General features: G+C 43.1%; 1 protein-coding gene across 2 annotated transcripts in view; it reads right to left on the reverse strand.

Moving 5' to 3' along the window:
- Nucleotides 1-16,914, reverse strand: part of Spred (Sprouty-related protein with EVH-1 domain) — a 157,683-nt gene that overhangs the window by 68,111 nt on the left and 72,658 nt on the right. For both annotated transcript variants that reach the window (XM_071593647.1, XM_071593645.1), the window contains exon 2: nucleotides 16,541-16,877. In XM_071593647.1, coding sequence (XP_071449748.1) covers nucleotides 16,541-16,877 — 337 coding nt within the window. The remainder of the gene's footprint in view (nucleotides 1-16,540; nucleotides 16,878-16,914) is intronic.

Genomic DNA, 16,914 nt, shown 5'->3' on the forward strand with positions numbered 1-16,914 from the left:
TCAACATCGAATGAAATAGTATGTTCAATACACTAGCTGCGCTTGGAATGGACCATAAAGACATGAATAATCACTTTACGAGAACCAGGTAACAACTATGAAAATTATAAACTGCCGAAAGATATAAGGCAAAATTAACAATGGAACTAGACAAGAATGAACAAAAGAAGTAGACAACAACCTCTCACCAGCAATATTCAACGTATAACCAGAAGAGGTAAATAAAAAACTAGAGTTTGGCATTAAAAGAGCCATGGTAAATGACGAAGAAATTAACATGCTCTGGTTTGCAGAAGACATCGTAGCAGCAGCAGAAACACAAGACTGCAAGCAAGCAACTCTGAATGCTATGGACCAAGTACTCCGGAAATATAAGGGCAGCAGTAAAACTCGAGATGGAAGACGTTCGACCAACATCAAACAAAGAATACCTCACGCTATGAGGGTGTCCATGAAGAAAAGGAAAATACTATGTTAAAAGAACGCCAAGGTTGTAAACAAGGACGTAGTTCGTCAAAACGTTCGTGCAGATTATGGAACTCTGTCTGAGCCTAGTTCCCTTTAATCCGCACGGCCAAATCATCCGATATAATGTGGAATTCTCATACCACGATGTCAGAACTAAACTCGAGAACTTTTGTTTTCATAGAAACTGTCTCTTATCTCTTCACGGCTCTATTCGTGCTTGGAAGGACTGTTAACTATTTCTTCAGTAACTTTGTTATACATAACTCCTACTCATAACAATTTTTCACCAACCTGGCAGTTATCCTTGGAAATTGGATTTCCAGATTATCGGAAAATCCAAATCCCTGATTAACATTTATCCCTAAGGACCCACAATACTTCCAGTGCATTCCAAATCTGGCCTCATTAAAAAGAAATAAATTCCCTTTCCTTTTTCGTTAGACATTCCCGCAATTTGTCAACTCTGGGTTACTCAGGGGCAAGGCTAAACGCCAATCACCTTAAATTTCGTTTTTGGTGTAGTCTGCCACAGGCCGAAATGACCACAGCGACACGGACAACGCCTTCGTCCTTAATTCAGTTCACTAGCAAAAACTAAAGGGGTCAATTCCACTTTGAAAGAAACCTAGGCCGCGCGACTCCCAAAAGGAGACAGAACCCGCGAATCGTGCCGCTTCGTGAAAGGGGAATCGTGCCTCTTCGACGGGGAGAGTTTTTAGCTGCCGGATTGTATAAAAACGAAGTCCCACGTCGCCCTCGGAAACGGAACCAAACTCACGACTCGTGCAGCGCGGCGCGAACCTTGTCAGGGGATTAAGAGCGCGAATGGGGGGAATGGGGGGGGGGAAGGGGGGGGAAGGGGGGGAAGGGGGGGGGGAAAGGGGGTGGGAAAGGGGGGGAGGAGGGGGGGAGGAGGGGGGGAGGAGGGGGGGCGAGGCAAGGCGAGGAACGGGAGGGGGGGTGGGAAAGGGGATGGGAAAGGGGGGGAGGAGGGGGGGAGGAGGGGGGGGCGAGGCAAGGCGAGGAACGGGAGGGGGGGGGGGCGAGGCAAGGCGAGGAACGGGAGGGGTCGCGCGTCGTCCTCGTGCGCGAAGGGCTACCTCGAGGGGGGGCGAGGAGGATGCTGCCGTTGGAGAGGCGGAACATGATACGACGCGGGCCTCGAGTGAAGTGTTTTGGAAAGGATGGAGGGAAGGGGGTCGTGGGAGGTGGGAAGAAGTTGCGGGGTGGCGGGCTCGAAGGACGCGAGGGGTGTGAAGGGGAGACGAGAAATGAGGGGAAGGACTTGGAGCTGCGAGCGAGAGTAACAAAGCGAAGACTTTCAGAGAGAGAGAGAGAGAGAGATTGATGCTGTCGTTGAAGGGAGAAAGTACGTACCATAAAAACCGTCAGATCTGAAAAAATAGGGTGGGGTCACGGTATTTACGTCCGACGCTCTACCATCACATTAACAGCCACTGATATTTTAAATTCGTGGCAAAAGGCGTGGGCGATTTGAACCTACCATGCTCCATTCTCTATCTTGATCCGAAAATGTCCTTTTCCGAAATTTTTTCCCATTTGCTTAATCTGTTCTTTCCGAGCGGATGACGAGGGAGAATATTTTACGGGTGCCATGGCTTCCTCGAATTAAAGGGAATTTCAAACATCATGTGGAGGCAGGATGGAGTGCAAAATTGTTGCGAGGGGTGTTATCGGAGTAAGGTGACGTCATTTTAAAGGGGTCTCTTCTAGCGTGACGGAGGGTGACAAAGGGAGGGGGAAGGGGGGTGAATAGGGGTGAACACAGGGAGACGTAGTTAATGGACGGCGCCAAAGGAGGAAGAGAGGCAGGGGAGGAGGGAAAGGAAGGGAAGGGGGAAGGGAGAAGGAGAGAGCGTTAGTGGGGCGAGGGGGCACGCCACTGGCTGTCACCTCCCACAAACCATCCTCCCCTTCCCCCCCTCTCCTCTTCCAGGCCATGAATGGCAAAGGGTTGCGTGCAGCGGCAGCAAAATATTTCATTAATGAAAAAAGAGGAAGAGGGACTTGAGCCATTTCTCGACAGTCTAGCGCAAATGGCTAAACACAATATTCCTCTTCATCTCGTATTTTTTCATTGCTCAGCCCGGTCCCTCCTGCTCACTCGGTCTCCCCTTAGCAGAATGTTTCCAGCAATGGATTAATGACGCTCGCGTAAGGGATGGCAGCCCATGCATAGTACCACCTTGGTGAAGGCATGATGCAATTCTGTACAAGAAGGCCAAAAAGGCCAACCGCACGGGCGCGACAGTGATGCAGCGATTAAATTGAACACTTCTTTCGGACGCAAGATGAAGAGGCCTGCTGAAGGTTCCAATTTTTACTAGGCTAACAATTTCCGTAGCTTTCACGACAGACGACAAGTGAGTCTAGGAATGGGGAGAAGATGTCGATCAGATGTTCGGAACGAACTCATTGAGCATTAAAAATTCTATGAAAACTGCTACGAGAAGAGAGGGTGAGCGTGATGGGTTTGCTGAATAAATTATTTTGGGAGCTTCACGAGTTACAAAGAATGCGGTGCATTTAAGACTTTAAGACACAACACTCGATTTTGTTGCCGATGCAAGTGGAATTCTTATGGCCCCACATCATATTCGCCGATTGAACAATCGAGATGAATTTAGAGAAAGAAACCGTCACAGTTTCACAGCAAAGCTATCGCGGGGAGAGGTATTCCACATGGATAAGAGGAAAATGAGGGCTGCAGTAAACCAATCTTAGAAATACGACCCTCAAATATATACAAAAACATGTATTCGTGAGACATTTGTAGAATATTTATACACACACACACACGCACACACACACACACACACACACACACACATATATATATATATATATATATATATATATATATATATATGTGCATATACTATAACTACATAAATAAATTGAGGAAACTCCCGAACGCCATCTCTTGGCCAAAGAATCCGGGCACTTGGTCGTATTAACAACCCGCAGATTTCAGTGTAATTTACGTTTCCTCCATAGCTTAAGTGGTTAGAGCATCGGCTCGGAAATTCTAAAGATCCATCGTTTAAGTCACGGTCAAGGAAATATTTTTGCACTTGTGATCTGCTCGATTCTGCAGTCCCCAACTCTCCAGTGTTTGTCTTTTATACATATGTTTGAATGTATATGAAGTCAGCACTAGAAGACAAGGACAAAAACACAGAAACTCACTAGTTTTCGAATTTTAGGTAATACGAGCCATCTTCCTCAAGGAAGAGAAGGAGGGGACTGCGGAAAATCTTATAACAGAAGGGGCTAGAAACGCTAGACGGAAGGGAAAGGTTTGTGAGGGGAAGAATTCGGAGGGGGATTTTAAGAAGAGTGGGAATAATATGGAAGGTGTTTGGAGCGGAGGGGCGATGAAAATACGTAAAGATCGGGATGATTAATGTCTTAAGTGAATTGGACAATTTCAGGAATCCAGGAGCCAGATAAACGCCTATTCTATGGTTTTGAGTTTAAGTGGATGGTCAGAGGGTGGGAGGGATACTAAAATGGAAACACTATAGCATTTATCAAAGGGAGTGTCGTGTTTTGAGGCGTGTTTGGGTATTGGGAGCAATCAGGGCAGAATTCTTGGATGAGGCCCGGTGGTTATTGATGCTAATATGAAGGGGTGTGGTACACTGTCCGATATAAAAGGCAGGGCACATACATACATACATATATATATATATATATATATATATATATATATATATATATGTGTATATATGTATATATATAAAACACAGATATTAAAGTATATGTATAGCTATGCATGAATTGCTGGTTTCCTAACACCCCCAGCCACATATCCTCGCGGCGGCAGGCCGGTTTTCGGGTGGATGTAGATATTAAGCGGACGATCACTTGTTTTCAAGGCGTTCAACGCCAGCCATATGATCGACAACAGCCAAACCCGCAGATAATTTTAAATCCGCGACCTTCGTGTTCTTCGGTGAATAATTAACCAATCAACTTATCCACTGAGCGTACCATTTTTCTTGTTTTCTAACATAAAGATGATGTTCAAGGAACACCAGTACTAATTTGAGTTCGCAGGACGCCTGAACTGGCAACTCGGAAACGCAGTTGTCTAATGCTGGATCCATTATTTACGGTTTCGTGTGTTCCCCAACACTTCACGTGCGCACATAGGAAAGTTATCAAATATACGCATGGGTTTCATAGAGATAGATGGCTTTCGTAGTTGCGAGAAATATTTACCTCGTACATATAGTGATTAGGAAGCTTAAGAGGGCACATGGTTTAGCCCAAGGAAAACCATGATGATGGCAACCAATGAACTACTTCATGGAAGGAGTTTCTTTTTTTCGTCTTCGCTTGAGAGAGAGACATTTGTAACTCCAATCACAAAAAGTGTGAAGTAATGTTTGGATATAACATCGGAGAATTACCTTAAGATTACTAATGACCTTCAAGAACGGGATAACTCGTACAAAAAAACGCAATAGACAAACGCATAGTAAACCCGACAAAGCATAGTAAAGCAGTTCGTCAGCCTTGGACACCCTGAGACTTTTAACACCTCACAGTAAATAAAAAAGAGCAGATTAGAACATACCGACATCTTGCCGTATGACTCGTTAAATGCCAACACAATTAACGAACCAAACAGCCCCAAAAGTGAACGTCCATTTCCTATAAATTTGTGATCCACAGTCCTCAGTAATTATCAGAGTCATTACCATTCTACATTATTGAAAACTCTGATTCAACTTAAAGTCGAACTTACCATAATCATCAACAACTAGAGGTTTTGCGGTGGCAAACCTACCATTTTGGCATGCCACTGGTTAACACATTCATCAACTAAACTTATGAGTGATACGTTACAAAATCCAAGTAACGGAATTAGATTTCAAACTCGGGAAATATCCGCCGATAAGCATGCGTCACGGTACGCGAGCTCAATTGCTTGAAACAATTTCTCCTAAATGCCGCCGTCATGAGATCCAGCAAATGCTATGAACGATTGGAGATCATCGGCAGTATGTGTGTGGGGGGGAAAGGGGCGGTAGGTGGAGGAGGTGGCACTCAAATCCACGACGTGGTGTCACATACCCCATCCACTGGAGTTTGATACGAGCTGACCGAATAGAATGCTCGCACGCCGCCTCTCGCACACACGATAATAGCCCACCTGCTCCGGCGGACGTAGGGCCGCAACGTCGCAGTGTGGGGAGGAGACGCGGGTTTGGGGAAGGGCGGCTGCCTCTGACTGGAACACGGGAGACCAGGGCGCACACACACGCTAGTTAGATCGCATGCGCGCGATACCTCAAGGAAAAGCGCGTCTCTGCTTGTCTGCCGCTGAAGATGGCTGCGTACCAACACGGGCACACGATGTCTGGGAGAAACATTGTGAGGTACGGGGCCCGGTTGTGAAATTTTCAGTTAGTAGCATGTTCCGCTTTTTTCTCTCCCAATATAAGCCGTCAATGCAAAAGAACGCCTACTACTACGAAATTGGACCCTGCAAGCAACTGCTGGGATGTAAGGCAGGGGCTGATTACACAACATATCCAAGTAAAGAGTTGCCTAATTGTTATGCAGGAATAAATGTAAAATAAATTATAAAATAGAAATAACTTTAAGGAAAACTACAGGCACTACGATATCAAAGTGAAAACTAGTTATCCACGTATATGAGCGCCGCTAGAGGCAAGAACAATAAAATAACGGTTGAAAAATAATGAAAAAGAACTGGGCTTTCTCAGAATAAATCCTTTCCTCTGGTAAGGTCTTTGGCAGTTATTCTAACATCTAACACCCTATCGTTTGCAAGAGAAAATGACATTTAAATCTATCATTTATACACTCGCTCATTTTATTTCCAGGTTCTCTCTTACGGCAGAGAGATTATAATAATAACAAAATTTTCAACATCATTGCAAAAGTGGCCATCCAATCTAGGAATTCAATGTGGAAATAAGATGGCCCATTTCTCAAAGGTACAAGTAAAATTTACAGATTCTTTAGCAAAAATCGCAAGTAAAACGTTTAATTAAAAAGAAGATACCTATGAAACGAACATTAGACATCAGTGGTTTAGTGGATAAATGATAATGTCACATTAAACTACCCATTTATAATTACGAAGGTTTACTAGACTAATAGCAGCGAAAACGGTAGAGAACACCAATGTTAACTAGTGACACAGAGGGCATTATTATTGCGGTGTATTGTACAAGTGTACATATTTACGCAAAAAAGGATAATGTTAAAAATGCAATGCAAGTATTCGCAAGTCCTACCGTACTACGGTACGTTACCGTAGAACCGACAACTTTAAGATGTCATTTTCCCCATTAACAATGGCGGACCAAAGTAACTATAAACAACAGCGCTGGGGGCGGGGAATGTTTTATTTTTCATTCGTCATCCTTAGTAGCTTCGTACGTCTTTTCTTCCCAGTTCTGACTAGGTTTTCCTCCTTATGTTACGTCAAGTTTCGTAACGGTGATCCTTTTAAATACTTTCTTTTCAATGAACGTGAATTATCATTTTCAGTCACCGAGATAAATATCAAGCAGTTCCGTTTAGTATCTCTTTACCAAACCTTCCAATGGAGGGCTATTACGTATTTGAACACCTACAGCAAAATTCTCTTTTTCCCAATGTCTGGATTACAAGTTTTACACATGTTTTTATTTGATCCCTTGCACATTCTGCGGACTTTTATTAACATTTTGCTACCTTTCGAAATTCCATCAGCCTCATTTGCTCCCTATGATATTTCCCGCCTCTCTATTATTTGTTTATTTAAATTAATAAATAAACAAATGTAAACATGACCGATGCAAAGTAAATGCAGTTCACCTTTTTTTTACGAGATTCAACGAATACCTGGCTAATCTAATGATGTGTCTCCCAACACTGAATGCCAGCTGCGTGTTCTATGCGTGGATTGATGCGTACGAAAACCGTATTCTCTCGCATTTTTGTCCTTGTGGACGCAGTAGGAATCATTCCCGGAGGAGAGAATATGAAACTTACTGGAAGTAAACATTGCGACGGGATGACGAAAATAAGAACAGCATAAATAGTGGATAGCACAGGATTTTCATTAATATCGACTGGAGAGGGGGAAACAGGGCAGCGGGAGAATGCGATAAAAAGGTCTCTTCAGCTCACACAAACATTGGCCGGCAGATCGATTTCCTCTCGTTGTACTGCCACATCGATCAAGGCAACGAATAAGTCGGAAGAGAAAGGCATAAAAGCAGCAGGGGAGAGAGGGGGAGAAGGAGAGAGGGGAGAAGGAGAGAGGGGAGATGGAGAGAGAGAGGGAGATGGAGAGAGAGGGGAGAAGGAGAGAGAGAGGGAGATGGAGAGAGAGAGGGAGATGGAGAGAGAGGGGAGAAGGAGAGAGAGAGGGAGATGGAGAGAGAGAGGGAGATGGAGAGAGAGAGGGAGATGGAGAGAGAGAGGGAGATGGAGAGAGAGAGGGAGATGGAGAGAGAGAGGGAGATGGAGAGAGAGAGGGAGATGGAGAGAGAGAGGGAGATGGAGAGAGAGAGGGAGATGGAGAGAGAGAGGGAGATGGAGAGAGAGAGGGAGATGGAGAGAGAGAGGGAGATGGAGAGAGAGAGGGAGATGGAGAGAGAGAGGGAGATGGAGAGAGAGAGGGAGATGGAGAGAGAGAGGGAGATGGAGAGAGAGAGGGAGATGGAGAGAGAGAGGGAGATGGAGAGAGAGAGGGAGATGGAGAGAGAGAGGGAGATGGAGAGAGAGAGGGAGAGAGAGGGAGAGAGAGAGAGGGAGAGAGAGAGAGGGAGAGAGAGAGGGAGAGAGAGAGAGGGAGAGAGAGAGGGAGAGAGAGAGAGGGAGAGAGAGGGAGAGAGAGGGAGAGAGAGGGAGGGAGAGAGAGAGAGGGAGATGGAGAGAGAGAGAGGGAGGGAGATGGAGAGAGGGAGGAAGATGGAGAGAGAGGGAGGGAGGGAGATGGAGAGAGAGGGAGGGAGATGGAGAGAGGGAGGGAGATGGAGAGAGGGAGGGAGATGGAGGGAGAAGACCTGGAAAGTAGGTCACCCGTTTCCATGGATTTCCGTTGGAGAATGGACGCCAGCAGTAAGGGTAGTGCGGGAGGGGAGGAAGTGGCGTCAAGGGGGGTGCGAAACGGGGGAACATCAGGGAGGAAGGACGCAGAATAAGGGGTAGGGTGGGAGGAGACGAATCGCGCACAGGGATCGGGGGAGGGAGCGGACGAGGGGGGTGGAGGATGGGGTTTGCAGCTTCCCTTAGCGAGGAAAAGAATGGATGTGGGAGAGGTCCGCAGGAGGGGTAGGGTAAAGACGACCGGGGAAAGATAGGGTAGAGAGAGGAAGGGTGGGCGACGAAGAGGGAGTGTTTTCGGACGGGGAGGAACGCGGGGTGAATGGCGGATCAGCGTTGCCAAAACGCGGGCGTGAGCGTCTGCTCAACCGACGAAACACTCGACGGCGCGGGGGGAAACATGAATGCACCACCGTGCGTGCGTGGGCGAGGCACGGAAAGGGAAGCGGTGACATGCGGCGAAGCGGGGATCAGGGCCCCTTGAGCCGACAAGGTTTTTGGGGATCGGGGCTCTTCACAATAAGCCAGCCGTTCAAGAGGCTCGGGGAGGCTCGAAATAGGACGAGATTAATCTCCAGGTGAACCCTGGGCTACGGGGAAAACTGCGCTCGGTCGGCCAGTGCAATGAATACACATAGGAGACGGCAAAAAGAGAAGCAAAATGTTCAACAGAGACAGATATTTTGACAAATCTAAATAATATACATCAAGCATTGAATACCGTAAAAAAATAATGAGCGCATGAACCAACATTTGAATAGGATGGGCAAGAGGCATGGTCACGATGTGAAATGTAAATATTAAAATTTTATGATCAATACTTTCAGCTTAACGCCTTGGTGGTACGATACAAATCTGGCTACAATAACTGGACTAACCATGAACGAAATATGGAGAGGAATCGAGTGTGCTTCATCAAACTGATACACGTATAAAAAAACGCATATTTATCTCGATCAACAAACAAAAATTAAGATTTTATCACGCAAGCTACCTTTTTGATCCCGTGATCCTTTTTCTTAGTCACCTCTTCCGTTCTTCTCCTTTCTTGAAGTGCATGAAGTTCTTCCTCACAATAATCAGAGATAAACATTACTGACAATTACTCACGTATATTGTGACACATACACGCTTATTCAATACTCTTGTTGTATTTTAATTCACCAGAAAATTAAGGATATATTCTTCACACACTTGACTAGCAAGTTACATCTAAATGGTACCCTGTCAGTCTGCGTAAGGATGTTCAGCAAAGGGTGCCATACTTCCTAGCGGTGGAGGATAACAAGAATTCATTGCACTCATTGCACAAGATATTCTAATTTTACATCAAGATTTCAGGAATGGTGTTGGCATTTACAGTACTTTCCATTAAGTGTCACTCCTGTTCAAATATACTCCGATTCGTTCAAATCCAATGCGACACCAACTATGTGTTCATCCTATGTCGCGGCATTACCCCTTTCTCTTTTTCAACTCATCTACCTCATACTCTCTCTCAGTTAATGTGCTATTCTATAATGTAGGTGTAGATCTGATTTCTCGAAGTATACGTTCCAGTAAGGTTATTATTGAAACTCATTCTACTCATGTCCTGCTGAGAATTCGGGAGGTATCAGTTATATTACAACAAGGTTAGAATTCAGCAACAAAATTACCATCTCGTTCGCCTTCCAGATGATATCAGATTTTTTAATTAAAACTTTAATTATTGAGAATTGGCATCCCAAATTCAAAAGGATTAGAAGAGGCAGGACGGTTGTTCGAAAGTGGAAAGTTAAAGTTTTGATGGCCGTAAAAAGGAAGGAATGCCTTGAATAACAATAAAATTCTAAGTTAGGACGAAGGTGTGGAACTATTCTACAAAGGGAAACCTTTGCGTTTATCGTGCTGCCAAGCAGTTTGGTATCCGACGAGAGATTGATAAAAATCTCCATTGATATTCTAATACTATTATATCTAATTTTCTCGGTTTGTAAATTGTTCACGGGTGATATCACTTCATATATTTTCAGTTTCTCGATATAATATGTCGATTCCTAATTGACTTAGGTTAAATGAAGAACCTGTAGTAGACATACTACCTTGATCAAAAATTTCCCGGAATAACCACCGTGTGGCGCTCCCATCGTTCCGATTTGAGTTCTGTTTTTTTTGTTAAATTGGTACATCTGTTGTTGATATTCCCTTTAAATCTTAGTGTCATAACTTGACATTTGCAAAAGTTACGTAGCCAAGAGTACATCTATCTCTGTGTGTGTTGGCGATTTTTTACAATTTCAGAAATGGATTTAAATTTGCAACAACGAACTTGTATTAAATTTTGCGTAAAAAACGGATTTAGTGATGCACGGACGCTGGAAATGTTGGAAAAGTGTTTCGGCAACGATTCTCTAAAAAAAACGGTCGTTTACCAGTGGCACGAGCGGTTCAGAAGTGGTCGTGAGTCAATCGAAGATGATGAACGCAGTGGCAGACCATCGACATCGAAAGTCGGTGAAAAAATTGATAAAGTGAAAAGAAATGTTGGTCAATAACCGCAAATTAACCATCAGAGAAATAGCGGAGGACTTGAACATTGCCTATGGATCCGCCCAAGACATTGTGGTTAATGATTTGGGTTTCCGTCGTGTAGCAGCAAAGTTGGTGCCAAAAGACCTCAATTTCATGCAAAAAAGAGACCGTGTTGACGTCGCAAAAGACATGATTTGCGAGGCTGAATCCGATCCCACATTCATCAAAAGGATCATTACTGGAGACGAGACGTGGGTTTATGAGTACGACACGCAATCCAGACATCAGGCAAGTGAATGGCGTTCACCAAATGAGCCGAGACCAAAAAAACCACGTCGTTTTCAGTCAAAAAAGAAGGCAATGCTGACGGTTTTCATGGATTACAACGGTGTAGTGCATCATGAATTTTTGCCAGACAGTAAACAAAGAGTATTATTTGGGCGTTATGAGACGTTTGCGTGAAGCAATTCGCCGAAAGAGACCAGAAATGTGGGCAGAAAACTCGTGGATTTTGCACCGTGATAACGCACCGTCGCACAGTGCTATCATTATTCGTAATTTTTTGACGAAAAATGCAACAAATACCATCCAACATCCACCGAATTCACCTGATTTGGCTCCCTGTGACTTCTTTCTGTTCAATCGAGTTAAAAAACCATTACGGGGAACGCGTTTTAGCAGCCGAGAGGAAGTAATGGAAAAATCGCAGGAAGCACTGATGGACATACCGAAAACCGAATATAAAAAATGTTTCGAGGATTGGATCAAGCGCTGGCATAAGTGTGTTGCAGTCGATGGGGATTACTTTGAAGGGGACAATATAGATTTAGATGAATAAACTTGTATTTTTAATTTTCTGAATAAATTCCGGGAAATTTTTGATCAAGGTAGTATTTATCATTTTCAGACTTCAGGGGTATGGGAAATTATTAACTGCTACTTTTATAGGGAATCGACCATGGTCATTTCAATTCGTAATGACCATGGTCCATACAAATATGCCAGCGACATATTTGTAGACTTCTACGGTTCATTTAAATAAAGAATTTCAATAATTAATGGTAACTATATACTAAACTCACCAAATTTGTGGAACTAAAGGAAAATTGACGATATCAGAAACATTTACGAGCATGACAGCTCTTCCTCTTATCGGTAAATTTGAACGTGAAATAGCCATTTAGGGACCATTAAGACATGAAGCACGAATATAGATCATGATTATTGTAACAGATTGTTGCTTGATTAGTGGTATGGTTCCAACCATTCCAGCAGAGCTCCAAAATGTAAAGGCACATTCATGAAGAATAAGACAAAAGAAAAACAAAAGAAAAAAGGGCGCATTCATTTGGTACCTCCAATAACATTGACTTCTCTTTCTTTAACTCTTTTCCACTTTCGGCTTCTTATACTCATCCCCTAGTTCAAGCCGTACAAAATTCTAAGTGCAAGGACGACGCCTCGGTAGCCTAACTAGCTAAAGCACTCGGCCGGATATCGAGGGACCCGGGTTCGAATCCTGGTCAAGGCGAATAATTGTTCACTAAGTCTCAGGTAAAAGTCGCTATTGTGGAATCTCCCGCAATTTCTAAGATGTTTTCCAAAACTCTCGTAATTTCTCCCTCTTTCTTGTTTACCTACCATTTTACCTTCTATCGTAACCTTCAACACTTTATTTTTTTCATCATAATAACGCTTTCATTAAAGTGCTTTACCTTCTTCGAAAATCTTATTTTCTTCCCCAAAACATAGCCAACATTACCTTAGTGTTCTTCTCTACCCAGCTGCCCCTTTCAGGTCCAAGCATCCAATCTACGGCCAGCTTCCTTAAGCATCAGGTTCCGTAATCATCAAAATAAAATATTCATTTCAAACCATTGCGACATGTACATGAAAATGAGGTTAAAAATGAACACCTTAATTACATTTGAAAAATAATCGTGAATGATATCAATATTCCAAGAGATTCAAGAAAAAACATTTACTATTCTCCCTTGTCAATGCTTCATTCATGACTTTGAGTTCCTACTGCTCTTTCGGTTATGGAACAGTACATTGATCCGGCGATAAGCGCCTAAAACAAGACAATCTCCAGAATTCATTTTAAGCACAAGGAACATTTACAAAAATCAACCGAGTCTGAAGGGTAATCGAATCTATCGTCGTAAAATATTGCTTGAGGTTTGATAAGCCTGGTAAATTTAACATCCCATTTCATTAAAAAATGTTATGTTATGCAAGTATCTCAAATGTCGCTTAAGCTTATGAAACTGTTACAGTCATCAGGGTGGTGCTTAACGAGCTTTTCTTGTTTTCCCCAAAGACGTAAAACTATGTATAATTAGCAGATAAACAACAGCAGCAACTCCAATTTAAACACAGTTTAAATTATTGAAGTACGATGATGTCATTCATACTTAAAATATGACTCTGGGAAGCCTTATCTGCACGAAATTATACAAAGAATTGTTGTTCGAAATAATCTTATTATACTTTACGATATATGTTCCAATTTTTTTATAATTAAGACTTTTCGAGTTATTTTAAAGAAATATTCAATTTTTCTGGCCCAAGGTTTTTCATACTTTAAAGGAAGATTTGGTTTTATCGTTCGAAAGCTTTTAGTGGTCTTTAAGGAAACTTAAATCAATCACCCTTTGCCTCTACTAATATTAAGTGATAGCCAAAACATCCTATTTTATTCCTCCCTAATACACGGAAATCGAACCATTCGGCTGCACGAAGGCGCTACAATTGCACCACCTCGTTTAAAGAAATCAAACCCAACTATTCAACTTTTTCAGGTACGTTGCGATGAAATTTCCTTACTTTACTAGTCTCATCAAAACTGACAACAGATCTTTTCTTGGGACTTTCCCACGTTTTCCAGCATCGCGTCGAACCTGAGCAGGGATCGAAGGGAATCACTCGAAGCGGGCGATTTGAGGGTCGGACAAAATAATGACCGCCCGCGCCAACGCTATCGGGTAGGGAGAAGGTGGTGGAAGTCGACTGTTCTGTAGAAATGCGAGCAGAGGGGCGGGAGGGGAAGGAGAGAGAGAGAGAGAGAGAGAGAGAGAGAGAGATATGACGGAGGGGGGGGAATGAAACGAGGCAAGGGGAAGAGGTTGGAGGTGAAATGCGGCGCATGAATGAAAGCCGAGAGGGACCTTGGGTGGGGAGAGGTACGGAAGGAGGGGCAGGAGAGGAGGGGGGGCCTGCGGAAAGGGGAAGGGATAGACGGAGCGGAGGGGGACGGTGGCGTTGCAGAGAACTGCATTCGCGTCCAACTCCTGCTTAGTCGAGCGCCATCGATGACGTAAGAGAAATGTGGCACTAGACTTTTTCCGACATAGCCAAGAAAGATATACAATTATCCAGGATTCGGAGATAAACACGCCAATATCTCAAGCAGAACGGAGGAGGTAATTTCCTCCGAAAAACACCCGGAGGGTAGGTACGGATGAGCTTGCATTTGCGAAATGAACCGCGCGCATATATTCCGTCACGTAAAAACACTTTAAATAAGTACATATTGGTTCAACTGGGGTCGAAATAAATGTTACTGTGCACACAATGTACAGCTACAAATATATCTGAGCATGTGTAGTAAATCACAAACACTATATTACGGGAGCAACGAAGTTCCGCATTTTCCATTGTACAAGAATTAAAATAAAACAAATGAATTTTTGAATGATTGCGATTTTCACTATATTTCTAAATCGTGTTATTGATAATAGTCCAGTATTTATAAAAAGAGCATAGGTTGAAATCAGCGTATAAACTTTAAATGATTAATTAATCATTTCCAGGATTTTAATTAGGGAGGAATAAGTTAGGGTAAAATAAAAAGATATGATAAGTCGTGGATACAGACTCTTGCTTACATAACAGAAAAAAATATAATACGGTAAATATGCCATATAAAAATCCAAGCAATTCAAAACATAAAAAAATTAAAATATAGAAACTGATCATTAGTATTTTATAAATGTGAATTATTTAGCCGACGTGAACTATTATTTTTTAAACATTTCTATTCGTCACTATGATGAAACTTCTAGTCTTATATAGAGCCGACTAGATAAGATTTACTATTTTTAGTGGGCTTCCATCTGGAAATTATTCTCTTCGAATATTGTGCCCTAAATCTGGTATAATTTACGAATCCCTCAACGAGTATATTCCTTAACAAAATGAACCCGGGTTTACTCCATTTACTACTAAATTAATTCATCATAAATAGGCATAGACAAATCGGTAAGATTTAGCGAACATGCCCATTATGATACACGATACTTAATTTTTTCTGTGCCCAAAACACAAAATTTTAAGGTCAAAATTATATTCTCCATATTACCCTATTTCATCCTTTATCTCATGAAAAAAGTGTAAATGAATTGTTATAAACCACTGAATGAATGAATAATTCAAAATTTGAATTTTGGCTTTCTTGATTAGGGACTACCGTGAGACAGTTTCTCTGACTACTGTTGCGGACTTCAGATCTTAATGAATTAATATTAACGCTGGACGTTCGGGAGCAAGTTACGCACTCAACTTCCTGAATGCTCTCTCCCCATTAAAGTGCTTATTTTTCTAAGCATTTCTTTCATATCACGTGCTGCCAGTAGTAAATTGAAATGATGTGGTTGAGATCATAAAAAATATCTAAAGCGAATTTTCAAGAGCATCCAAAGAGTCGAACTACAAATTTAGATTATCGATCCACATGACAACTCCCCCTCATTCGTACGTATATACATTCTCCCGCCATCGCTATTAGTCGGGCTGAAAGAGAGTTACATTTCACGAAAAAATTGGCTAACTTCTAATTATTTTATTTATTTAAAGATGTATATGCCCTGCAAACCACCGCTAGGGTGTGTGGCAGGCGGTGAATACACACCAGAATAATTTTACCCGAACACTATCCTACCGCGGTCGAACAATGTTATTATGATCCGCTATCGATGGTGGAAAAAATTAAATCTTAAATCTACCTGTTCTACACTTAATCTCTCTAATTTTATTCACATGATCTCTCCTTGCCATTAGACGAGGCCCAACGGCCAAATACTTTGATGTGATAATTAGGGGATAAACATCGGCTAAGGAAATGTAATTGAACGTGGAGGAATGGATGGCTTTAGTAAAAAACTCGAAATTGAAAAACAGGGCCGCTTTAATTTAACATTTAGATATTTTCTTGGTATTTGTTAGCTCTGCAGGGTAGACAACATTTTGAACAGGAAGAACTAAGAATGGTATGATATCAATAGTAGCACCGCAGTAGCGCTACATAAAATAAGTAAGGGCATAGGGGTTCGTGAAGCTGCCATTTCTCAAGGCGAGTTGTGGAAATGAAATGGCATTGAAAAATAATTTCAATTCGTAGTGGGCCGCGTCCACGAAGTTTACGCCGGAGAAAAGAAAACCTTTAGAGTTGACTCACCGATTGGTCCGAGATGCGCTTCCCGTAGATGAGGTACTCGTACTTGGCTGTGCCGACGACGTTGGTGCCGTGGTCCTCGCGGGTGGCGGTCGGCGCGCCTTGAAGGTGGTGCGGGTATTGGTGGTGGCGGAAGTGCGCGGGGTGGTGTCCGGCGGGGGGCGCCGTCGTGGGGGGAGGCGGGGGCGGCGGTTGTTGCGCCTCCCGCTGGGGCAGCAGGCTGAGGGCGCGCTTGCGGACAGACACGTTGGAGAGGCCGCCCACGCCCATGGGCACCCATCCACCCGTGCTGTCGTCGCGAATCATCACCTGCGCCCGCACACGAACCAAGTAGTTCCCACTGAAGAGAGACGGGAGAAACAAGAGGGAAGAGCAAA

The sequence above is a fragment of the Hetaerina americana genome, unplaced genomic scaffold (assembly GCF_022747635.1).
Source record: "Hetaerina americana unplaced genomic scaffold, ioHetAmer1.1.p SCAF_6, whole genome shotgun sequence".
NCBI classification, from domain to species: domain Eukaryota; kingdom Metazoa; phylum Arthropoda; class Insecta; order Odonata; family Calopterygidae; genus Hetaerina; species Hetaerina americana.